Source organism: Danio rerio, chromosome 3 (assembly GCF_052040795.2).
Source record: "Danio rerio strain M-AB ecotype USA chromosome 3, GRCz13ab, whole genome shotgun sequence".
NCBI classification, from domain to species: Eukaryota; Metazoa; Chordata; class Actinopteri; order Cypriniformes; family Danionidae; genus Danio; species Danio rerio.
In genome coordinates this window covers 7,673,343-7,699,622 of record NC_141023.1, presented here as the reverse complement: position 1 = coordinate 7,699,622, position 26,280 = coordinate 7,673,343, and the positions used below count along the sequence as shown (strand labels likewise).

Sequence of the window (26,280 nt, the reverse complement as noted above, 5' to 3'; positions counted from 1 at the left end):
TTCACAGATGCTCCGGTTTTGTGAGCTTTTGAAGTCTTCAGTGCAGCTTTACTGACATCTTGTGGTGGAAATTGTGTAACTTTCTCTAAACTTGATGCGCATGTTTCTTGTAGCTGTCACCTTGTGGTGAGTAACAAAGAATGTCCAATAGATGGCAGTGTTCGTTATCTTGAACGTCAGAGTAACTCATAACACATACTCTAGGTTTAGGTTTCATCGGATATCAAGTGTGCCAGAAAAAAAAAAAAAAGATTGTTTTTACTGTGGTTTTAAATGATTAGAGTAGTATTTGAAAATAGGTTACCCAATGTACACTTCTCTCTCCAGTGGTGGTTGTAATTTAAATGATACCCTGGGCGAAACCACCCCAAACATACTTTCTCCCCATCCCCCAAGAAATAAAGACACTATGTGGTTGACTTTATATATATATATATATATATATATATATATATATATATATATATATATATATATATATATATAGAGAGAGAGAGAGAGAGAGAGAGAGAGAGAGAGAGAGAGATATTATCTATGTTTGGGATGCTTATTGTGTCCTGTTGTTTGACACTTGATCTTTGATAAATGTGTTTGTATTTCTCAGATTGATCTAATGTCTCGTTTCCACTGTACAGTACGGTACGGTTCGGGTTGGTACGGGTCACCTTTACAACGCTTGCGTTTCCACTACCAAAGGAACCCTTTTGGTGGGCGTGGTGTATGACAAAGTTTCAGTCGCATCATTCTTGCTGGAGAAAATGTCTACAATAAAGCTGTACGGGTCGTTCACATATCATATGAGAAGCACTTCGCACTAAACAGACGCTTTACACACATGAATACTTGTGTATAAATGTTTATTACTAACTTTTCTATGAACAGGAGTTGACTATAACAGCAGATCAATGACAGCGCGAAATAGCCTACTGTAACGTCTGTAATAATGTTAAATAAATAAATGAACATATATGAATACATACAGACTCTTACAGTCTCCGATATGTTACCAACTACAGACAAACTACACAGAGCATACATTTTGTTTTTAATTAGGCTCAAAACAACACAAAATATAGCCTACAAACCTCTCCTCAGTGTCTGTAATCTTCAGCAGCACAAGTAGTCACTCCATCATTAGTCCATATTAGTCCAAAAGGCGATGATAAAAAATAAAACACGGCAGTTTGTTGATGTTTGTTGAAGAAATAATGTGCTCCTTTTTTTCTGGTTTCTCATTTTTTTGCGCTGCACTCTTGCGTTTGTCAGTGACTGACAGGATCGGGTTTCCAAAGCACATCAATAATCAAGCGCACGTTATTATCATCAGCTCAAGAAGTTTGTTATTTCAGATATAGACGCACGGCGAGCGCAAGCAAGAAAGCGAAACTGCTCGCACTTCAGACTGGCACAGGGTAGATTCTGCTCTACTCTATGGCTTTATGGCTGTTTATCAACATGACAACAAGGTTTGTTTGAGCCCGGGTCGACCATGGCTCGTTATTATATGTTTATATATAATTCCGCTGTAATCTCACTGTGTATTTCAAACATGGCGGGTATTTTGTTTTCATTCTGGCTTGTTGCGTAAGCGAATGACGTATCTTTGTAAACCAATAGTGTTCACCGTCTAGTTCTGGCTTTTGGTACCCTTTCTCGTGTTTGGTACCCTTTCGAAAGGGTGCCAAAAAAGTGGTAAGGTACGGTTCAGTATGCCTTTTGACAGTGGAATTGGCCATAAAAGCATACCAAACCCAACCGTACTGTACCACTCAGTGGAAACGGGTCATAATAGTGTGCTGGAGTAAAATGAATCTGAATAGCCGCAAGTGCTTCATGTGTCTTTTAATATTTTGCAGTGAAGAAACATTATGATCATGGTCCAGATAATGTTGTCTTAAACAGAAGATTTGGTTACTATATTATATTACCATAATCATGTTATATTAAATGCATCTTAGATTATTAAAATTATGCATGGTTAATTAGTAAATTCGATTCATGTTTACTTCTAAATCGCTTTCGCGTTGTAGATGGTGTCAAAGCAGCTTAAAGGTGCAGTAGGTGATTGTCTTCAGAAGCCTTTTTTGTTGTGCTGGTTGAAAGTCTCTTCACCGTCTAATAGTAATGATTACAGTAAATGATCTAAATGTATTTATATGTATTTTTATATTCTAGGTAAAGCATAAAACAAAAAATGTTCATCCAATTAAATAGAGTCGGACCGACATCTCCCATAATTCCGATAAGCAGGTTAGACTGTGTGTCAGCATATGTAGATTAGGACTTCTAGATCCACCATTAGCGCGTGCCTGTCTGCATCACAAACGCATGCGAGCTGCGGGCTGCTCGCCAATGCAGTGTCGGAGCCACCGAAGGACAGACGAGCTCGGGCCGATTACTGTAAAGCCAGGCACGAGTATAATTCACCTTTAAAGCAGCCGCGCGGTTACAAGACGGACCGGAAGAAATCAAATGCTGAATTGAAACTTTTAAAAACCTGAATCAGTATTGGAGTTACTTTAGCACGCTGGAGGAAGGACGACACCATTGCTAAATGATTACTGTTAGACAGGTAATGTTCTGTTTTAAAACTTAGTCAGGCTAAGCTTATGTTAGATTGTGTTGTTATTAATGACTTAAATTGCACAGACGTGTTGTTCAGCCACTGAAACGTCCCGGTGAAAGATTGATGCGATTATTTTCAGTTTCAAAAGGTCCTTTGACAGCATCTATAATGTAGATTTATATGTGGTTTAACAACAAAACATCAGTAAATAACGCTATTCTGCCTAACTGCTTTACTGAGCTGAAGTTGCTTTTATATTCACATTGGGTCATTTTGAACAATAAACAATGACAGCCTTCCTATACTGTTTACCATGCTACTCTGAATATTCGCTCTGAAATAGCATGTAAGTGTGGCAAAGTAATAAATGTAATTCCTGGACGGCGCTGGCACTAACTAACTGGCGAATGACATGAACTAGTGGGTTGTCTGTCTGCTGTTGTGACGCCGTGCACTTGCGATTTCAGGGGGTGTGGCTTTGAATCACAGTCCCTCCCCGCCGTCCAAAGATAATATGCTAAGCGGTTAGCATTTTGGCAGATCACCTACTGCACCTTTAACATAGAAAATTATAGTAAATTGAAACTGTGTCAGTCCAGTTTTCAGAGTTGAAGTTCAGTTTAGTTCAGTTCAGTGTGATTTAATTTTCACTACTGAAAGTCCAAACACTGAAGAGCAAATCAAGTCCCAAACCAAGCAAGCTAGTGGCGACAAACACCCCTTTTTTTTCCAAGACCTTAGGTAGGTTTACTATTGCTAAGAATTCCTTGCACAACTTAATCACCTACTCCTCTAACATTTGAATACTACCGAGTGGTAAGATCCTCAGAGTAAAATAGCTGCAGAAGAATGGAAAGACAGACTCGGTGAGGGTGGATGTGAATGTGTGTAGATGTGTGTTTGTTACAGGATCAGAGAAAGACACTGTTCCACTGTCACAGTCCAGATCAACTCTCACATACTTGAGATCCTTCTGAACCTGAACGCCAGGCAGCTGAAACGGTCCACACTGCACGCCCCAGAAATCTGTGTTGAAGAAAACTCGTCCCTTCCTTTGTTTTGATGCTGTAGTTACTCCAAGACTCCAGCCTGGGCTCTCGTTGACCTCCACATCCCAGTAGTGTGTTCCTGAGGTAAACCCCTCTGAACCCAGAACACAGCAATAACTGTCAAATCTTTCAGGATTATCAGGGCGCAGTTCTATAATTATATCTCTTGCCACACTGGTCAGATCATCAGAGAGGACGAGACTTGAATTTGCAGTGTTTGGATCCAGAATCACAGGAGCTGAAGAGACACAATCAACAGTTGCTTTTATTCTGATGCTCATAAAATGATCAAGAGTGAACAAACACAGATTAACACATGTGATACTGACCTCTAAACTGTGCATGTTTAAGTGCAGGGGTGTTCAATCCTGGTCCTTGTGATCACCAAATCTGCACATTTAGCATGCTACTCTTGTTTAAGCAGGCCCGGATTGGCTAATCGGGAGGACCGGGAGAATTCCCGGTGAGCCGGTCCGTTTTTTGGCCGCGAGGGCCGGTGTCCCTAACGTTAGCTCCAGAATCGAATGCTCTCAGCAGTCACACTTTTTAAATTAATGTATTTATTTACTTGACCACAGTCTTCTTATTAATTTTTACCACAGCTCTGCTCTTTTTATCTATTCTCGCAGCCTCGTGAGCAAGATGCAGCCTGCAGGTTAATGATCATGTAAGGCAGATGAGTCACCTTTCACTGTACAGCTGTTGTGGTTGAGTGGTTAGCACATTAGTTAACGATGCCACTGACCCGGGTTTGATCCTCATCGGAGTAATTTTTTTTTTTTCATTTTTATTGTTAAGATATATAATACTGTTTGGGTTGTTGAACATTTGAAGTTCTAAAGCAGCTGTTTTCTCAAAAAAGACGTGATAGTGTCATTAGAAAATGAATTGGAAATGACCTTATTTTAATATAGTCAGCCGTGAACTGAGGTGGGCCGGTCTGTGGCTTGAAACTCCAGGGCTGAAAAGGAGTCCCACTCCGGCCCTGTGTTTAAGTAATGCACTATATAAATGTATAATGGCCTCTGAAGCAGTACAAGAAATATACAAAATATGCAGAGAGGGGGTTGCCAGGGCCAGGATTGAGAACCTCTGTTTAAGAGTAGAGATTTTGTATAGACTCACTATAGTAGACAATTTCCTGCATCTTCTTCCAGACTCTGTATGTCAGGTTCCCCAAGTAGCAAGACACATTAATCAAAGCTCCAGAAGGCGTCTGTGGATCCGGCTGTGAGATCTGGACTCTGGAAGAACATTCAAGAGTCACAACTGCAGGATTCAGAAGCAGAGAGAGCAGAGACACCAGCAGATCACTCACCTTTCCATCGAGACTGGAAACTCCTGCAGAACAAACACACAACTGATCATCAAGAGCTCAATCCATCATCAATCAATCAATCACTGATCTGAAATCAGACCTTTAGAAAGCAGACGTCGTTGGCTTTCAGCATCTCCTCCGAGTCTTTGATTGTGTGTGAAAGAGCTGCGATGTGTGTGTTCATCTCCTCCAGCTTCTCCTTCATCATCTGCTTCTTCTGCTCCTCTTCCTCCCTCAGTGCAGTGATTGTAGTTTCTTCTTCATCTCGGAGAAACTGATGAAGGCTCTCAAACTCATGTTTAATCTGACGCTCTGTGCGCTCGGCTTGAGTCTAAAAGCAAACCTAACTTAATTTTGATGTATTTCTCAAAACAAGAATTTGTAGACACAGTTGAAACCAGAAGTCTACATACACTCTAAAAAAAGGAATATAACAATTAAAAAAAAATGTCTGATGGTAAATCATACTAATTGTTTACTGTTTTAGGTCCAGTAGGATTACCTAAATCATTTACATATGCTGAATACCAGAATAATGAGAGAAAAAGCATTTTTTAAAAATGTTTTATTAAATTCTAGACAGTCAAAAGTTTATATAAATTTCCTTGGTGTTTTTTTTAGCTTTGCTTTAAAAGTGTATAACTTTGGTCAAATGTTTTGAGTATCCTTCCACAAGCTTCTCACAATAGTTTGCTGGATTTTTGGCCCATTCCTCCTGCCAGAATCGGTGTAACTGAGTCAGATTTGACACTCAACTCTACCTGTCCACCGAGCCCTCCTGTTCTTTTCCTCCTGCTTTGAGCAGATGTTTAGCTGAAATAAAAATCTGGCTTTCAGCTAACTTTTTAAAATTAAACAGCGACAAAACTGAAGCTCTTCTTATCTGCACTAAAAGTGTTTTGGATAAAGCTAATAATTTCACTATGGATATTGATAACAGTACAATTTTTCCCTCCGTGCAGGTAAAGAGTTTGGGTGTCATCTTGGATAGCACACTCTCATTTGAAGGTCACATCAATAATATTACACGTACTGCATATTTCCACCTGCGTAATATCACTCGTCTCCGCACTTCTCTCACAACTAATAACACAGCCATTCTTATCCACGCATTAGTTACTTCACGTCTAGACTACTGTAATGCACTTCTTTCTGGACTTCCTTCCAAACTTCTCCATAAACTGGTTCAGAACCATGCAGCTCGTGTCATCTCCAGGACCCCATCTCACGAGCACGTCCCACCACTCCTCTATCAGCTTCATTGGCTTTCAGTATCGAATTGATTTTAAAATATTACTTCTAACTTTCAAGGCACTTCATAATCTCGCTCCTCAATATCTCACTGAACTTCTCCATATCTACACCCCTTCTCGTACCCTTAGATCAGCCAACAACTTCACCCTGGTACCACCTCGCACTTGATTGAGCACAATGGGAGACAGGTCTTTTAGCTCTATGGCTCCTCGGCTATGGAACTCACATCCATTAGATCTTAGGAGCAGTGATAGTCTTCACAATTTTAAATCACGTCTAAAGACCCATCTTTTTAAGCGGGCTTTTACTTAATTTTTTTAATCATGTTTTTATTATGTTCTTTTAGGTTCGCTATTGTGTTTTAACATGTTTGGTCAATGATTGTTTTTAGTAATGTTAATTTTTTTAGCATGTCTGCTGATGCTTATTGTAAGGCGACCTTAGGTGTCTAGAAAAGTGCCATTTACAAATAAAATTAATTATTATTATAATTATTAGATTTGTTGACTGTCTTGCTCGCACAAGCTTTTCCAACTCTGCTTTTCTATAGGATTGAGATCGGGGCTTTGTGATGGCCTCTCCAAAACATTCACTCTGTTGTCCTAATTTGACAGTATGCTTAGGGTCATGGTCTGTTTTGAAGACCCATTTGTGGCCAAGTTTAAATTTCCTGGCTGATGTCTTGAGCTGTTGCTTCAGTATTTCTACATAAAGTTTTTTTCTTCATGATGCCATCTATACTGTTTAGTGGACCAGTCCCTTCTGCAGCAAAACAGCCCCACAGCATGATGCTGCCGCCCCCATACTTCACAGTTGGGATGGTGTTTCTAGGCTTGTAAGCTGTCCCCTTTTTCCACCAAATGTAACACTGCTCATTATGGCCAAACAGTTCAATGTTAGTTCCATCAGATCACAGGACATGTCCCCAAACATTAGTCTTTTTTCCAGTGTAGAAAAAAGGTAAAGAGTTTGGGTGTCATCTTGGATAGCACACTCTCATTTGAAGGTCACGTCAATAATATTACACGTACTGCATATTTCCACCTGCGTAATATCACTCGTCTCCGCCCTTCTCTCACAACTAATAACACAGCCATTCTTATCCACGCATTAGTTACTTCACGTCTTGACTACTGTAATGCACTTCTTTCTGGACTTCCTTCCAAACTTCTCCATAAACTGGTTCAGAACCATGCAGCTCGTGTCATCTCCAGGACCCCATCTCACGAGCACGTCCCACCACTCCTCTATCAGCTTCATTGGCTTTCAGTATCGAATTGATTTTAAAATATTACTTCTAACTTTCAAGGCACTTCATAATCTCGCTCCTCAATATCTCACTGAACTTCTCCATATCTACACCCTTTCTCGTACCCTTAGATCAGCCAACAACTTCACCCTGGTACCACCTCGCACTTGATTGAGCACAATGGGAGACAGGTCTTTTAGCTCTATGGCTCCTCGGCTATGGAACTCACATCCATTAGATCTTAGGAGCAGTGATAGTCTTCACAATTTTAAATCACGTCTAAAGACCCATCTTTTTAAGCGGGCTTTTACTTAATTTTTTTAATCATGTTTTTATTATGTTCTTTTATGTTCGCTATTGTGTTTTAACATGTTTGGTCAATGATTGTTTTTAGTAATGTTAATTTTTTTAGCATGTCTGCTGATACTTATTGTAAGGCGACCTTAGGTGTCTAGAAAAGTGCCATTTACAAATAAAATTAATTATTATTATAATTATTAGATTTGTTGACTGTCTTGCTCGCACAAGCTTTTCCAACTCTGCTTTTCTATAGGATTGAGATCGGGGCTTTGTGATGGCCTCTCCAAAACATTCACTCTGTTGTCCTAATTTGGCAGTATGCTTAGGGTCATGGTCTGTTTTGAAGACCCATTTGTGGCCAAGTTTAAATTTCCTGGCTGATGTCTTGAGCTGTTGCTTCAGTATTTCTACATAAAGTTTTTTTCTTCATGATGCCATCTATACTGTTTAGTGGACCAGTCCCTTCAGCAGCAAAACAGCCCCACAGCATGATGCTGCCGCCCTCATACTTCACAGTTGGGATGGTGTTTCTAGGCTTGTAAGCTGTCCCCTTTTTCCTCCAAATGTAACACTGGTCATTATGGCCAAACAGTTCAATGTTAGTTCCATCAGATCACAGGACATGTCCCCAAACATTAGTCTTTTTCCCAGTGTAATTTAGCACATTGTTATCTGGCTTTTTTGTTTTTCTGGCTTGTTGATTTTCCCATGTAGTCACACAAGGAAGCAGTATGTTTGAGGTTATCGTTAAATATTATTCTACAGTTGTGCCTCTAATTAACTCAAATGTTGTCAATTAGCCAATGAGAAACTTCCAAAACCTTGACACCAACATCTGAGACATTTTTCAGAGGCAGAATAATCTTATTGTATGTAAGCTTGACTTTAAAAAAACTTATAACAATTTCTCAAATTATCTCTCTCATTTTTCTGTTATTAAGCAGAACAAAAACAAAATTGATAATCCTAACTGTGGCGAGGGGGTGTGGCCGAGAGCCGTGTAAACGGAGTGAGGCCACCGCGTAAGTGGATACACCTGCGGTGCGCACCTGCCTCGGATCCCACGGAAGGAGCTCTGGACAATAAAAGGAGGAACGATGGCAGAGAAAGCTGAGAGAGGACCGGGCCCAGGCATTTTACTTTTGCTTTCAGTTTGACGGCAGTCTCCGTGAGGAGCTGCCGTCCGTTTGTTTTGGTTTAGACGGCAGCCTCCGTGAGGAGCTGCCATCACTGTTATTAATAAATCAGTTAAAAACTGTGTCGGTTCTCCGCCTCTCTTATTCCAGCGGCCAAAGGGCCGTGAACTTCATTTCACTAACTTACCTAAAGGAGAAAAAGTTCAGTCACTTTAACATCTGACTTTTTAAAAAAAAAGGTTATGTGCCTTTTTAAACAGTGAATGCAAACTTCTGGTTTCAACTGTATGTGGCTAAAAAAAGCAAAATCTCAAAATAAGAAAAGCATTTTTGCAGTGTAATCCTTTTAGTTTCTGAAATAAAACAATAATAAATGGCCAAGTGCCAAACTGAGGCCCCTTTTACACTAATAAACGATCCGCGTCTATACTAGCGTTTCACCCAGCATTTCTGAACAACTCTGCGTCCACCCTACACCACTAAATCTGCACATCACATGACCACACACACACACGTACACACAAAAACACTGGTATGCACTAAAGTGTGCTTTGAGCACATCTACCCATATGTATGAGAGCTGTGCACGTCAGACTGTTCATCAAGGATCTTCCGCTGGATCTAATCTCACTATATTTGTTAAACGTGATATTTAATTCATCTTGCCTCTATCTGACAACATACTGTATTCCCCGACTTTGGTCTTTTGAATCTATTACTTGTTCTCAGATAACGTGTTTTGGCTGAGCGCAAAGATGAGTTAGGTTAATATATTAACTGACGTAATTACGTACACTGATTCTGCACATTTGACTGATCGCTTGCCTTTATTTCCTGTATTGTATAAATTTATTGTACGTAATACTTTTATAATGACCATTATTGATTATCAAAACTGATATTCAGCAAAAGAGAGGGTATGTTTCCTATTTTCAATGAAAATGAAAGGAGACAGTTCTGTTATAGACTCCGTTTTGTTATAAATATACAGTCAAGATGACGCTCATATAAGTATGTAGCTACACGAAGCCTCAACATTTTTGATGTCAGTTAAGTTATTATCAAAATGAAAATAGACAGGTCCTTATATCGTGTTTGCATTTTATTTTTAAGATGAGGGAAACAGCGTAGCCAGGATGATGTGAATGAGCTTATACAGTACACTGTTCCCTTTGAGGATTTACCCTACATGTCCTCGGGAGTTTGTTTTCCATATAAAACTTGCGAAGTCTGAGCTTACAAGCAGAGAATGCAGAACTGAACTGTGTGTAGGCTACTTAATATTGAGGAAAAGCCCCAATTAGACAGGCATGTCCGCAACCCTGCCTCCGTTTTCAGATGTCTTCGTTTTCCCCCATCCACACTGACACGGAGCAGCAGCATTTTTAAAACTAAAACGGCCTCTTCAGCGTTTCCAAAAAGCTTTGAAAACTCTGGCGTAGTGCGGATGGATGGCGTAACCGTAGCAAAACGTATGCATTTTAAAACAAAAATGTAGTAGTGTAAACGGGGCCTGAGAAAAAGATGCTGATCACCACAGTGGTGACTTCAAATTAAACATTCAATGAAACATCAACTTCCTCCGGGTGCTCCAGTTTCCCCCACAGTCCAAAGACATGCGGTACAGGTGAATTGGGTAGGCTAGATTGTCCGTAGTGTATGAGTGTGTGAATGTGTTTGTGCATTATTCCCAGAGATGGGTTACGTCTGGAAGTGCATTCGCTGCGTAAAAACTTGCTGGATAAGTTGGCGGTTCATTCCGCTGTGGCGACCCCGGATTAATAAAGTAACTAAGCCGACAAGAAAATAAAATGAATGAAACATCAACATCATCAAGAGTTTTCTCACCTTGATGTGTTGAAGCGTTTCCTCCAACTGTCCTTTCATTTTCTCCCTGCGTTTAAGTTTACACTTTAAGGACGTCACTGCCGCATTGAACTCCTCCTAAACAATATATAAAAACACTCTTAAAAGTTATTATTTAGAAAGAAATTTTAAACATATGGATGAGATATGTTTGTCCTTTACATAAAGAAACAGTCTCACCTTACACATTGGAATGGCTTCATCGATGGGCTTGAATTTGTGATTCTCATGTTGCTGTAAAGTGACACACATCACACACAAAGGCTGTTTGTCCTCCAGACAGAAGAGTTTCAGTTTCTCACCGTGTAAACTGCAGATCTCCTCAGATACCGATGAACAGCTCTCGTTTTTCTCCTTCAGGAACAACTCACACAAGTTTCTTAACACAAGATTAATTGGAGGATCATCTCTGGAGGATTTTCTCCGGCAAACAGGACACTCTTCAGTTTTCGTGGTACTCCAGTACTGCTGAAGACACTCTTTACAGAAACTGTGACTGCAGGACAGAAAAACTGGATCCTTGAAGATTTCACAGCACACGGGACACGAAAAATCATCAGAAAGCGAAGCCATTTTCCCAGTTTGAGCTCCAGTATGTTGGCTTTTAACAATGGGAAACGCTGAAACAGGATGGGCTGTCGCCTGTTCGCAAGTCAACAGTTCAGAAAATCCTTCCCGTAAGATTTAATCTTTGTTCTTCTCAGATCCTGGTTCCTGTTTATTTAATTCATTGAGAAATTGAGGATATGACAAACATCATAAGACAAATCACGAGGAGTGATGTTGAAATAAGTTTCGGATTATTATAAAAAGAAAAGAGTGTATCTGTATTTCCTCAAGTTCATTTGATCAACAGAATGCCTTAAAATACTGTTGTAATGGAGTTTTTAGGTGAATTTGAAGTATTCCCCTGCTGAAAAATCCAGCTTAAACCAGCCTAGGCTGGTTGGCTGGTTTTAGCCGGTCGACCAGGCTGGTTTTAGAGGGGTTTTGGCCACTTCCAGACTGGTTTCCAGCCATTTCCAGCCTGGTCTTAGCTGGTCAGGCTGGAAAATGACCAGCCAAATCCAGCTAAAACCAGCTTGACCAGCCTGGTTTAAGCTGGATATAGCTGGTTTTGGCTGGACTCCCAGCTTAGCTAGGCTGGTCAAGCTGGTTTTAGCTGGTCATCTCCCAGCCTGACCAGCTAAGACCAGGCTGGAAATGGCTGGAAACCAGCCTGGAAGTGGCCAAAACCGCTCTAAAACCAGCCTGGTTGACCAGCTAAAACCAGCCAACCAGCTTAGGCTGGTTTAAGCTGGATTTTTTAGCAGGGTCATCAAGTATAGGTAAGGACACAGTGACTGGAAACCACATTTAAAGTATTTTAATGTCCATCACTTAAATAGTTACATGGCAGTAGGTATATTGTGTGTGTAATCTTAACAAAGAAAAGACAAAATACGCAGTAAGAACTGCAATATATAAAACTGAGCACCATCCATAAACTTTTAAACCAATACAAGCAAGAATAATGCTCACTATCAACAAGCTTTAAACTTAATTAGTTGGGAATATAACACTAAACATAGGTATAACAAGGCGATATACACTAACATTCACATTTAAAGCAATTATATTTACATGAACGACCGCTAATGCTCTGTACGAGCTAGCGCGTGAATCAATAATCTCAACGCCATCACATATTGATGAAACAGAGGTAACAATTATGAAAATGGCAGTTACTTTTAGTCAGTGACGCACACAAATATTACTGGCATTAGGCGGAAAGCAAAGCATGAGAGATTTTTCTCTCTAACAGAACAAAACTTTAGTCAATATACCTCAGACCTGTACTGCGTTTTGGTTGGTTGTCGGTTGTAATGTAGTGTACATCTGTGAAACAGTATGTCAACTGCTATTGATTTTAAATTGACTAAATGAACTCTAATCCTTTCACTTTTCATTCTATATCACGTCAGGAAAAATAAATCGACTGGCATATGCAAGACAACAGTGCCTCAGAGTGGTCACTTCTTAAAATGCACAACAAAAAAATCCCATAGCCTACTAGCTTTATATGACGGTGCTTAACAGCATTTAACTTGTAAGTAGCGCATATAGTAAATTAACATTAGGATATGAGTTCTTTCCAACAAATATGTCAAACAACACCCTTTGTAAGGAAGTGTTGCATTGTTTGAGTCTGATGAATTCTGCTTATACATATGTACTGGACATTTTGAGGGAATAATATGAGAATATTTACAATTAACTTGACAGCACGGCTGGACTGGGAAACACACACACACACACAACACAAACTGATCACAGATTAATGCTTCAGTTTGATTTGTGAAGAAATTCTCTCCATGTCGTTTTGCCACGTTACTAATCAAATTATTGTATTTTGTTAGAAAGTTGACCCCTACAGACTAGCACCTAAAAAAAGTTTAAATCCATACCACTTATCATCATATTTAATATTTACACTACTGTGCAAAAAAATAGACCATTGTTGCTTGAGTGCAGAACTGTATATATTTCCATATTAATTGTGACCGAACAGCACATTGTATATTTCTACCTTTAATAGGGTATATGCTGAAGTATGCTCAAGGGTTTTTAATTGGCCAGTAACCTGGGTTAAGCGCTTCTGGTGAGCTGTATGCCATTGCAAAATCAGCATGTTTATGGTCGGTTTTCTTTAAAAATCAGTGACTGAGTGAAATCCGATATAATGTGGGTCTCCGATTGTACAAGAAGCACTGCATTGAATTACATTTCCCCCTGCCATGTCTTTAAAATATGAACATTTATTTTACCCTAGTTTATTCAATAAAGCTTCTGCAATAGCCTGCCGTTTCTGACGGGCGCGTGCGAGTAAACTGCTTTTTGTCTCGTTTACGCGTGAGCAACTATATATCAAATGCCAAAGTCTATTTAACTGATCGTATTTTAATGACATTACAACATCGATGCTGTAAAAGGAAACGTATAAAATGGAAAAAGTCTAATTAACTGTTGACCGGAACTTTATCAGTATAGGAAGTAAAACTCCGCATATACCCTGTTGAACCAATATGGGCCCAATTGGGGACAAAGGTCTCAAGTGTGATCCCCACTTTTTTTATGAAGTAAAGTCAGGGTCGGCACGTCCATAGAGGCGACCTAGGCAGAATAGAAAGGGCGGCATCCCCGACACTACCCTCACGACCCGCGCCCTCAGTTATTTCCGCGTTTAGGGCAGCAGAATAGAGAGGGCGGCGTCCACGACACTACCCTCGCCACATGCTCCCTTAGTTATACCTTCCCCTTCACTTTAGGGTTGAGGGCGGCGTGACTGTCCTTTGCCTAGAGTAGCAGTTCAGCTTGCTCCGGCCCTGAGTAAAATCTATCAGTTTATATATTTCTTTTCTGAGTGTTGATACTTTGAGTGTGGCGTATATCTTTACTTTTCTGTCAAAGTGAATCTCAAGCTGCCTCTATAGTATTTAGTTCTGGACGCTATGGAGGCCCTTTCATGACTGTTTTTGTTATAGCTGTTTTTTTTTTCTTTTCATTTGATTTCACTGAACTTCATTCATTTATTTTCCTTCGCCTTAGTCTCTGTTTCAGAGGTCACCACAGCGGAATGAACCGTCAACTTTTTCAGCATCTGTTTTACACAGCGGATGCCATTCCAGCCACAAACCAGTATTGCGAAACACCCATAAACACTCGTTCACACACACACACACACACACACACACACACACACACACTCATACACTACAGACAATTTAGTTAATTTAATTCACCTATAGCGCATGTGGAATCCGGAGCACCCGGAGGAAACCCATGCCAACACAGGGAGAACATGCAAACTCCACACAGAGATGCCAACTGGCCCAGCCGGGACTCAAACCAGCAAACCAGACTTGCTGTGAGGTGAATAATCACTACTGAGAGTCCAAACACTGAAGAGCAAATCCATCGATGCGCAGCTCTACAGATCCCGAACCATGCAAACCAGTGGCGACAGCAGCGAGGAAAAAACTTCACCAATTTGCGAAAGTGGAGCGTCACAGGAATCAGTCTCATGCTCTCCACTCCTCCATGACCACTACATTAGCTGCTCAGGATAAAGCCTGGTCCAGGATATGGAAACCTTGGGGGTTATCTTGTCGCTGGTCTTGGATCGAATCAGTGGCGCTGCATAGTCTGAGGGTCTCGGGATGAGTATCCCCAGGTGGAAATAAAGAATAAAGAGAATAATTAGTGTAGCTGCTGTTCATAGTGTATATAAACAAGATGCAGAAACCTGCTTGGGGCACATTCATGTATTATTCCTCTAAGTGATGCATTGAGTGTATGCTTTACTAAAAAAATAGGTTTTTAATCTAGTTTTAAATTGGGAGAGTGTCTGTGCCTCGATATTATCAGGAAGGCTATTCCAGAGAGAAGGCTTGACCTCCTTTACTCGACTTTGCTATTCTAGGCACTACCAGAAGCCCTGAGTTTTGAGATCTTAAAGAGCGAGTTGGATTGTAGTGAGACAGAAGGTTAGTTAGATAAACAGGAGCTAGATTATTTAGAGCTTTATAGGTGAGAAGTAATATTTTAAAATCAACACGAAACTTAACAGGCAGCCAGTGTAAGGAGGATAAAATTGGGGTGATATGATCATATTTTCTAGACCTGGTCAGAACTCTGGCAGCTGCATTTTGTACTAGCTGAAGTTTGTTAATAGAGGATGCTGGGCAGAAATGTGTTTCCAAGTGATTCCAAGGTTTATTAACAATTTTATTAGTCTTTTTCTGTACACATGCTCGTTTTAATAATACAGAATTAATAACACACAAAAAAACTAAATGTTTCAGAATTGATTTATTTTAGTTGTTCCCTCTACATGATATCTTTTAAACGCCAGAAATTTTCTAAACGTTTTTTAAAAACCATGCATGCTATTATTATCTTCATGCACACTTTTTAATACAAAATTAACTTTAAAGTGTGCATAAATCTAAAGCTGCAACAGTTTTTTTATTATTTTTTATTCCCGTATTGTGATGCAGTTCCTAAAGAAACAGAATATTACATGAGAAAACAGTGGGGTTGTGGCTTGTTTTTCTACTGCGAGCTGATTGGATGTAGTAAAGTAGGCATTTCATTCAGAAAGATTGGGAAAATAGGACGGGGAGAATTATTACAACAGACTCCTCCTCCTCACCATTTCTGTTTGTGACAGCTGGAGGGGCGTAATTATGTAAGCCACGCCCAATACCTCGGACAGATGTATTATGAGAATTTAAGTAAAAACAAACAGGAAGTGTATTTTCAGATATTAATTTTAGATTACCGGAGCAAACTTTTATTTCTTAATGACTTTGTTAACCACAAAACTAGCAATGTGAGCTAACAAAATCACTATTAGTTTGGATTTCTTGTGGACTTTAAATCTTTCAAAGTACACTCTGCTGTTTCCAGCTGCCGATGTTTTCATGTGTGTAAATGTAGTGTTGCTTTGTGAATTTGAAGAAATCCTGACGCTACAGTTTGACCTGCTGTACAACATACCTTAAACTGATCCACCCTCCTTAAACTCACACCAGGAAGAGACTTCCATTCACTGTTTTCTGTCACACTGATGCTTTTATCTGGAAATAATCACATCTATACAATAACCATAACTATAGAAAACTGTAACTATAGAATAGGATTTTGAGCTATTCAGAACATATTTTGGTCACTCATTTTAATCAGCAAAACCAATGTTTAGATCTCTGAAGCTCAAGCAAAAGGTGAAAATGGATCCGGTGGCTGTTGGAGATCCCGCTTGCGCTTTACACAGCGAGAAACTCCAACTCTTCTGTCTGGAGGACAAACAGCCTGCGTGTTTGGTGTGCAGAGACTCAGAGAAGCACGTCAGTCACACATTCAGACCCATCGCTGAAGCCGTTTCATCATACAAGGTAAGAGAAATGTCTTTAGTTTCATATGCAATGAACAATTCAGCATTCACTGTTTTTGATCACTTCCAGGAGGAGCTCAAAACAACACTGAAGTCCTTACAGTTTAAACTCACACAAGAGTTAAAGACGAGAGGAGAGCTGGAGAAAACAGTTCAACACATCAAGGTAAGGACTGGTATCTCTCAACACTGAGTTATCTCACATAATTGTATGCAGAAACCATCAAATACAGTTTCATCACAGCTTTAAGATTATTATTGCAGCCTTGGGGTCACTACAAAATGATATTACCCTCCCTTTTGATTTAACTTGAACACTTAGTTGCTTCATATTGCAATACGGTATAATTGCGCAATAGCAATGCTCTCCCATGTATCTAGCTATTCTAACTGCCCTTTTTTTCCGTTTATTGGTATGAGATTGCAGAAGGATTGATTATGGTTTGACTATAAATGAAATTCCCACATAATACCGATGAACTTTTTAGCCATTTAGCAGAGCTACGGTTTGAGCCACTGTAGTTAAATACCATCATTACAGTCTTTTAGCTCTGAACTGTGTTTCTTGCTCTACATTCTTTTTAAAAGTACAGCATTTGCTGCTCCTCCTGCAAAACGTAACTAGTTATTCCCAATTCGCCTCAGATAACCTTTAGACTGAGCCGCACAGTAAGAGATTTTAGATATTCGTTTTTTTTTTTCTAAGTTATGATGTCACAAACTTAACAAGGTTAACCTGACATGAGTTCAAAGGCTGTATCTTGGCCAAACTTTAAACAATCAAAATGAAAATTAACAAGGAGTTCCCTGGGTCTTCTGGACCAACTGTAACCCCTTGCAGTGATTTATATATGTGATTATCACACACACACACACACACACACACACACACACACACATATATATATATATATATATATATATATATATATATATATATATATATATATATATATTATCAGTATCAATATGTTTAAGTTCAGTAATTTAATTTTAATGGCATGGAAATAAGATATTTGAATACGTGGCTACATTTACATTGTTAATTAGCAGAAGCTTTTGTCCAAAGCAACTTACAATTGAGGAGGTATAATGCTGCGTTTACACCAGACGCAGAACGCGCGTCAAGCACGAGTGATTTACATGTTAAGTCAATGCAAACGCGTTGCATTGCAAATGGCGCGTTTTGCGCGTTTGACGCGAATCGCTCGAGTTTGAAAATCTGAACTTCAGCGGACATTCGCGCTGCGTTAACCAATCAGGAGCTTGCTCTTGTGGGGGCGTGATTGTGACGTATCGCCTGTTGTCGGTGTCCCAGGGGAAATCCTCCAACCGTCACCGACAAGCACCGCTGAAAGCCTCCGTCATCCAGGTTCAGTTTCTGGAGGAGTTTTTGAGCTTAAAGAGCTGGATGCACCTCTGAAAGGATGTCGTGGACTCGGACACGGCCTTAAAAGTATCAACGCTATTTTTAGCCTTCATAAAGCACATTAACACTGTTATTTTCTTAATAAAATCATGTTAGCCATTTAGCTACGAAGCTACAGTCACCGTGCAGACAGAAGCCCTGCCCATCACGCGAATCCGCATCTGTTCTGAAGTGAATTTGACACGCGAATGAAGCGGATTTGAAACGCGAATGAAGCGGATTTGACACGCGAATGAAGCGGATTTGACGCGCGAATGAAGCGGGGTTTGACGCGCGAATGAAGCGGGGTTTGGCACGCGAATGAAGCGGGGTTTGGCGCGCGAATGAAGCGGGGTTTGGCGCGCGAATGAAGCGGGGTTTGGCGCGCGAATGAAGCGGGGTTTGACACGCAAATGAAGCGGATTTGACGCGCGAATGAAGCGGGGTTTGACGCGCGAATGAAGCGGATTTGACGCCCGAATGAAGCGGGGTTTGACGCCCGAATGAAGCGGGGTTTGACGCCCGAATGAAGCGGGGTTTGACGCGCGAATAAAGCGGGGTTTGACGCCCGAATGAAGCGGGGTTTGACGCCCGAATGAAGCGGGGTTTGACACGCGAATGAAGCGGGGTTTGACACGCGAATGAAGCGGATTTGACGCGCGAATGAAGCGGATTTGACGCGCGAATGAAGCGGGGTTTGACGCACGAATGAAGCGGGGTTTGACGCGCGAATGAAGCGGGGTTTGGCACGCGAATGAAGCGGGGTTTGGCGCGCGAATGAAGCGGGGTTTGGCGCGCGAATGAAGCGGGGTTTGACACGCGAATGAAGCGGATTTGACGCGCGAATGAAGCGGGGTTTGACGCGCGAATGAAGCGGATTTGACGCCCGAATGAAGCGGGGTTTGACGCCTGAATGAAGCGGGGTTTGACGCCCGAATGAAGCGGGGTTTGACGCGCGAATGAAGCGGGGTTTGACGCGCGAATGAAGCGGGGTTTGACGCGCGAATGAAGCGGGGTTTGACACGCGAATGAAGCGGATTTGACGCGCGAATGAAGCGGGGTTTGACGCACGAATGAAGCGGGGTTTGACGCGCAAATAAGGCGGGGTTTGGCGCGCGAATGAAGCGGGGTTTGACGTGCGAATGAAGCGAGTAACCTAAAATGTTCACTCGGCTATACGCGCGAATATTGCGATTTATCCGCGCGTTCCACGTCTGCTGTGAACACAGCATATAACAACAACTAAAAGGGCTAATTATAGAAAAGAACTGCTAGAATGATTTTTTTTTAGAGAGTAGAGTGTTTCTACAGGTGGTTTGTCAAGCCCACTCACCTGTGAGAGGCACTTTCATTCATTCATTCATTTTCTTTTCGGCTCAGTCCTTTTGTTTTATCTGGCGTTGCCACAGTGGAATTAACCGCCAACTTATCCAGCATATGTTTTACGCAGCACATGCCCTTCTAGCTGCAACTCATCCCTGGGAAACACTCAACACACACACATACACTGGATAATTTAGCCTTCCCAATTCACCTATACTTTGAACTAAACTGGAGCAATTTGTTGAATTTAGCTACGTTGCATCTACATGCCAACTAATTCTTATTAGATTTTAAGAAGACTGGTTGCGGTTATTGTTAGTTAACATATACTTGCAAAGTTTTTTGTAGTCAGTTAAAGGTCTGTTGAAGGAGCAGTATCAGCAGATATTAAGCAGACGTTCTACTAATACTGAAATGGACCATCAAAATAAAGTGGGATCGAATTTTTAAGTTAAGTTCAGATTAGTGTAATGCAAATGAAACTGCTGAAGATGGACTTGGTTTTTGAACTATTGAATATTTCGATTTGCGGAGACTTAAGTTTGGAGTTTTCTTCATCGCTATGGAAAATATCTGATGATTCAAGTGACTCTGTGATTTGCTTTCAGTTTCAAGCTGATCACACACTGCATCAGCTTCAACACGAGTTCAAGAAACTTCATCAGTTTCTTCGAGATGAAGAAGAAGCTACAATCACTGCACTGAGGGAGGAAGAGGAGCAGAAGAAGCAGATGATGAAGGAGAAGCTGGAGGAGATGAACACACACATCTTAGCTCTTTCACACACGATCAAAGACACGGAGGAGATACTGAAAGCCAATGACGTCTGCTTTCTAAAGGTCTGATTTCAGATCAGTGATTGATTGATTGATGATGGATTGAGCTCTTGATGATCAATTGTGTGTTTCTTCTGCAGGAGTTTCCAGTCTCGATGGAAAGGTGAGTGATCTGCTGGTGTCTCTGCTCTCTCTGCTTCTGAATCCTGCAGTTCTGACTCCTGAATGTTCTTCCAGAGTCCAGATCTCACAGCCGGATCCACAGACGCCTTCTGGAGCTTTGATTCATGTGTCTCGCTACTTGGGGAACCTGCCGTTCAGAGTCTGGAAGAAGATGCAGGACATCGTCCACTACAGTGAGTCTCTACAACATCACTTCTCTAAGACATAATGATAGATGGGGGAATATTTACAGGTAACAAGAAAGACATGAGAATGTTGATTGTGTCTTTTCAGCTCCTGTGATTCTGGACCCAAACACTGCAAATCCACATCTCGTCCTGTCTGATGACCTGACCAGTCTTAGAGACAGCTTTTTAAACAGTAAACCACTTCCCGACAATCCAGAGAGATTTGACTATTACTCCTGTGTTCTGGGTTCAGAGGGTTTAAACTCAGGAAAACACCGCTGGGATGTGGAAGTTAAAAAGTGTTCGATCTGGAGTCTTGGATTAACTACTGCATCAAACCAGAGGAAGGGACGTGATTTCTTTAACACTGGGGTTTGGTGTGTGAGCTTTGGATTGTATGAACCATCTGGTTTCATCGTTAAACAGAGTCTTGAGCGTGTGAGAGTTGATCTGGACTGTGACAGAGGAACAGTGTGTTTCTCTGATCCTGTAACAAACACACATCTACACACATTCACATCCACCTTCCCTGAGTCTGTCTTTCCTTTCTTCTGTAGTATTTATCAACTCAGGATCTTACCATTTAGAAGTTAGCATTAGAGACCGGTATAGTGTACAGCTCTACACACCATCAGCTTTTGTCTCTACCCAAATTGACACACACAGGACTGGATCTGGGTTGATTAATAGCAATGCAGAACTGTTCTACATGAAAAGAAATATATGCAAAAACATACTTATAACACTTTTAAAACCTAAATCACGAATAATACTAGGTCATTAAAAGAACAAGTCAGACACAAATAAGCAGTCTATAAATAAGCTTTTATTTATCCTCAAAGTTTTCAGACTATTTCATGTAGGAATTTTAAAGGCAGCTTCACTGAGCCAATAAATAAAACAAACAAACAAACAAACAAACAGGAAAAGAAGCTGGCTAATAATTATGTACATCTTGATATAAGGATGTTGATCTCCTTTGGCCACACCCTCCATCACAACACAAACACACATCACCTGATATAAAGATTTAACAGCTTGTGGTTATCATAAAAATGATGAGATGGTCAAAATACTGAGTCATTTGGCAGGCAGTGTAAAATCCAGTTCACTATTAGGATCGAGTTGTTCTTTTAAATCACAGGTTGTTCTTTTAAAGCCGCCATAACACACAATGGACATGGCTCAGCTCTTGTTTAACTATTTTGCAACTCCCATAGAAATCCAGATCAGTGTTTATTGTGAGTTCTGCTCATTTCGGATTATGGGAATGGCTCTGTACGTTAAAGTTTTTCTTTAGCACCAAACACCATCCCTATTAAACTTTAATGGCCCTCAGCAATAGAATAATATTAATTTAATTAATTAAAAGTAAAATCAATGTTTAGCACTGAACACATTTTACATGACACTGTGCTTATTTTCAGCGTGGTGTTACAGTAAAAAAGAAAAAAAAAACTGTTGAAATAAAAAAGTGAGAAACCCACTATTTCACTTGTATTACTTAGGGGCAATGTGTACCACTGACAGGTCACATCTGCTCTCTCTCTCTCTCTCTCTCTCTCTCTCTCTCTCTCTCTCTCTCTCTCTCTCTCAATTCAACTCAATTGAATTCAATACAATTCAATAATTGCTTTATTCGCATGACAAAAGTTACAAATGTATTGCCAAAGCAGTTATAAAGTAACATATATATTAAAAACAGTACACACAGTAAATAGTAATAGTAGTAAAAAAAAGAATCTTATATATATATATATATATATATATATATATATATATATATATATATATATATATATATATATAAGATTCTTTTTTATATATATATATATATATATATATATATATATATATATATATATATATATATGTGTGTGTGTGTGTGTGTGTGTGTGTGTGTGTGTGTGTGTGTGTGTATATATATATATATATATATATATATATATATATATATATATAAGATATTTACATATAATAATTAAACAAAATAGCAACAATACATCATATTTTTCAATCTCTCTCTCTCTCTCTCTCTCTCTCTCTCTTTCTCTCTCTCTGCTGTAGTCTTGTTACAAACAAGAGATTGAGATGTACTGTGGCCAATGTTTCTACATAAAAGTTATGCAAAAATGCAAACACATAACAGCAGCTATTAAAAAAAAAAAAAAAAAAAAAGCAGATTTCTGTATATTTTAGGAGTTTTAGAAACCCTGGATGGATGCATTTTTTAAGTCCCAAACAGAGGACATACAGTTGAACTATTATCCCCCTGTTTATTATTTTTTCCCCCAATTTCTGTTTTTTTTTTTCTCAACACATTTCTAAACATAATAGTTTTAATAACTCATTTCAAATCACTGATTTATTTTTAATTATGCCATGATGAGAGTAAATAATTGACAAGATATTTTTAAAGACACTTCTACACAGCTTAAAGTGACATTTAAAGGCTGAACTAGGTTAATTAGGTTAACTGGGCAGGTAAGGGGAATTAGGCAAGTCATTGTATAATGATGGTTTGTTCTGTAGACTATCGAAAATACATATATATAACTTAAAGGGGCTGATACTTCTGACCTTAATGTTTTTTTTATTTATTTTAAACTGCTTTTATTCTAGCCTAAATAAAACAAATAAGACTTTCTCCAGAAGAAAAAAATAGTATCAGACATACAGTGAAAATTTCCTTGCTCTGTTAAACATCATTTGGGAAATATTAAAAAAATAAATAAACAGAAATTCCAAAGGGGGGGGGGGGTTGGGTAATTCTGACTTCAACTGTTTGTGGGGAAAAAGAGGATGTATTGTCAATCTAAATAATGAGCTGGGTCAGTCTATTTAGTAAATAGCTTTTCTTTTTTGGCTCATCTTTGCGCTTTTCTCAAAGCTACTACCAAAGTCAGAATATTTACAGTTTCCCATCTCTGTGGGTCTGCAGAGCATGACTTGCATGCAAGGTTTCCCAGCAGTCATTTTGGCCATTAGGTAATTTCAGTAACACTCCTTAAAAAATTGAAATAAACTGTTCAGTTGCATATATTTAACGTTTTGTAAAATGAATTCAATATGGTAAAAACAAGATATCAAATTTAAGTTTGAAGAAAAAAAAACAACAATTCTTTTACAGTTTTTATTCAATAAAAGAATCACCCCTTTATCTATGTTATAAAAGCAAAAAGTGATTTAAAAAGACTAAAATATTATAATTTTTATAGGGGTTTTCACCTTTGTTAGATGGGACAGTAGAGAGTATTGACAGGAAAGCATGGGGAGCAGAGATATTGACAGGTAAGCATAGGGAGCAGAGAGAGGGGAAGGATCGGCATAGGACGTGAGGTGGGAATCGAACTCGGGTCGCCGTGAGCACTGGAGTGCATGTGTCGACGCCAGGGGCGGACTGGCCATCTGGCAATTTTGGCAAATGCCAGAAGGGCCAGACCAATTTTTAAGTGTGGGCCGGTCAGTTTTTTTTTTCTTGTTTTTTTTTTTTAAATATGTATTGTTTTTACGTGCAGGCAGCTTTTATCTCTTGCTAGATGTGATATGATGAATAATAATAAATAAATAAATAAAAATAAATAAATAAATAAATAAATAAAATAATAATAATATTTATAATAAATGTTAAGCATTTGGCCCAATCAGCGACAGCCGCCTGATTTCAAGATTGGCCGACCCAATCCGAGGTCACCCGGACATTATCAAAATCTGGCAAGAATGTCATATTATTTTACAATCTGTACACCAAAATAAATACTGAATGTTCGTGTCCGTGGGTGGGGCTGTGTCGGTGTGGTAATGTGGGCTGATGTGGCTACAGTGCCAGGGCTGAATTTTTGTCCCAGTCCGCCCCAGGTCGACGCACTAACCACTACACCACCGGCGCTGACAAAAACTCAAATATTTAAGTGTAAATTCCACTGGATAAATGTTCAGCCTACTCTTTTAGTCAGAACTAAGCACCTTAATAACTGCAGAACAACTTAATAAGTGTCAAATAAAATATGTAAACTAGCCTTAAAAGTTTGAAAGTTGTTTTTACTGACCTCTTTTGTTCTATATTTCTTTACATTTTTGACCCTGAATCAACAGGTGAAAAATCCACACCCTTGATGAAGAGGAACTTTTCCGGAAGTACCTGAAGCCAAACAACATAATAATCTCAAATCGTTTTACACATGTAAACGAAGTGAAATCAAACCCCAAAGCTTTACAATTTAAATGATGTCTTTCAGTCCTGTTTACAAACTTTCATAAATTCATCACAGTCAAACATACTTTAATGTGCACATTCACATCTGTAGTGTGTCAGAACGATCTCTCATGGTCCTCAAAATGCAAGAAAAGTCACTTACGTCCATCCCATGAAAACGAATATATTATGAAAGTCCCACGAGTTTACTGCTGTTCCACGCAGTTCAGGCAATCCTCGCCCAGCGGTGAAACAGATGTGTCCAGGTCAGAACTACTTCATCACAAACTCCACCAGTGCAGTCACTGTTTGAATTACTCATGATTCAGTGTGATTCCCAACGACGGCAAAAAAGAAAACTCAACAGAGAGAGAAAAAATACTTGAACAGCTAAAGCAAATGAAACGTTTGGGATTCACATTTACTTTGCCTTTGAGCCTTAATATCACAAACAACCATCACTAAAACTGAGAAAAACACTATTATGCGCTGCAGCTGCTTCTCTTTTTAAATGATGCTCCTCTCTCTCTCTCTCTCTCTCTCTCTCTCTCTCTCTCTCTCTCTCCCTCTCTCCCTCTCCCTTCTCTCGTGCAGCTCATGTAACCTTAAAGAAACAGTTGCAAACCAGCAAAACACTTTCTCAACAGCATTTTACAATTAATGCTGTATTCAATATTTACATGCAATTAGAAAAAACACACACATTACAATATCCTACATAAGTGCAACTTGAGGATAGTTTAGGGCACAGGTGTCAAACTCAATTCCAAAACGGCTGCAGCTCTGCACAGTTTAGTTCCAACCCTAATTTAACACACCTGATCAAACTAACTGAGTCCTTCAGGCTTGTTTGAAACCTACAGGTAGGTGTGTTGGAGCAGGGTTGGAACTAAACTGTGCAGGGCTTCGGCCTTCCAGGAATTGAGTTTGACACCCCTGGTTTGGGGGGTCCCTACATCAAAATACTTTTACTTACGAATAGACTAGGCATGGGCCGGTATAAAGGCTCGTACCCACTGGGAAGATTTTCGTTTGCGTTTATCGTCAGCGTTTTTCCAGGCGATTTCCGGATTCAAACCCAAGCGACTTTCACTGGCGTCAAGCAGAAGAGTATGCTAAATCATTCCTTGATGTTAGATAGCGCTACACAAGCTTCCGACACCCCGCTTGTAACACAGAAGAAGAGAGGAAGTACACACGCTTGTTGTTAAAAAATACCGGTGACTTTGACAAGCATAGATGGTTCATGCAGCAGCTCCAGCTCTAGCGATGAAGAGATGATGATTGTTGACCAGTGCAATAAGCTGCTCCATGTTCATATCACCTCTGGGCATCTTTTTCAATGTGCGCTCGCATTGACAGGTTTGCGTTTGAGCGCCTCCAAGTGCTGTTTACTGTAACTTCAGCAGCTCCGTGCACGTGAACAAAAGTGCCAATCTGATTGGTGGAGAAAAAATGAGCTTGAGGCATTTTTTTTAAAATAACGCTTTTGCGCCTGTCGTTTTAGTGTGCACGATCACATTGACGCCCTTTATTTAGTCACGAGGCGTTAAAC

The 26,280-nt window shown here is 39.8% G+C and overlaps 3 protein-coding genes across 14 annotated transcripts in view; 2 read left to right on the top strand and 1 right to left on the bottom strand.

The window, feature by feature from the left end:
- The window catches only part of trim35-10 (tripartite motif containing 35-10), a 41,865-nt gene extending 16,571 nt beyond the window's left edge, over positions 1-25,294 (bottom strand). For 2 of the 9 annotated variants that reach the window (XR_015480219.1, XM_087243653.1), the window contains exons 1-6: positions 10,919-11,405; positions 10,721-10,816; positions 5,034-5,264; positions 4,934-4,956; positions 4,741-4,859; positions 3,529-3,853 (exon numbers count right to left, since the gene is read on the bottom strand). Coding sequence is in view for 6 of the 9 variants with exons in the window: in XM_087243653.1 (XP_087099779.1) it covers positions 3,529-3,853; positions 4,741-4,859; positions 4,934-4,956; positions 5,034-5,264; positions 10,721-10,816; positions 10,919-11,311 (1,187 nt within the window). In the remaining 3 variants the exon portion in view is untranslated. Of the gene's footprint in view, positions 1-840; positions 4,022-4,593; positions 4,860-4,933; positions 4,957-5,033; positions 5,265-7,336; positions 8,703-9,051; positions 10,817-10,918; positions 11,453-24,579; positions 24,672-24,888 lie in introns of those variants that run through there. The other 7 variants (XM_087243656.1, XM_087243652.1, XM_087243654.1 and 4 more) reach the window with 7 other exon arrangements.
- The window catches only part of rbfox3b (RNA binding fox-1 homolog 3b), a 997,536-nt gene that overhangs the window by 590,298 nt on the left and 380,958 nt on the right, over positions 1-26,280 (top strand). The gene's annotated exons all lie outside the window — the stretch shown is intronic.
- trim35-9 (tripartite motif containing 35-9) lies at positions 10,994-22,255 on the top strand. Of its 4 annotated transcripts, none has more exons than XM_087242664.1 (7): positions 10,994-11,415; positions 16,482-16,674; positions 16,744-16,839; positions 20,013-20,243; positions 20,321-20,343; positions 20,418-20,536; positions 20,637-22,255. In XM_087242664.1, the coding sequence occupies exons 1-7, from the start codon at positions 11,369-11,371 to the stop codon at positions 21,122-21,124; spliced, it is 1,197 nt and encodes a 398-aa protein (XP_087098790.1). In that variant the 5' UTR covers positions 10,994-11,368; the 3' UTR covers positions 21,125-22,255.

Bases quoted from the DNA above. Each gene is read 5' to 3' on its own strand.
- trim35-9 (XM_087242662.1), top strand. From the start codon at position 11,369: ATGGGCTGTCGCCTGTTCGCAAGTCAACAGTTCAGAAAATCCTTCCC. The intron at 11,416-16,481 runs GTAAGATTTAAT...ACCAATGTTTAG, and splicing joins CAGTTCAGAAAATCCTTCCC to ATCTCTGAAGCTCAAGCAAA. The intron at 20,244-20,320 runs GTCTGATTTCAG...TTTCTTCTGCAG, and splicing joins ATGACGTCTGCTTTCTAAAG to GAGTTTCCAGTCTCGATGGA.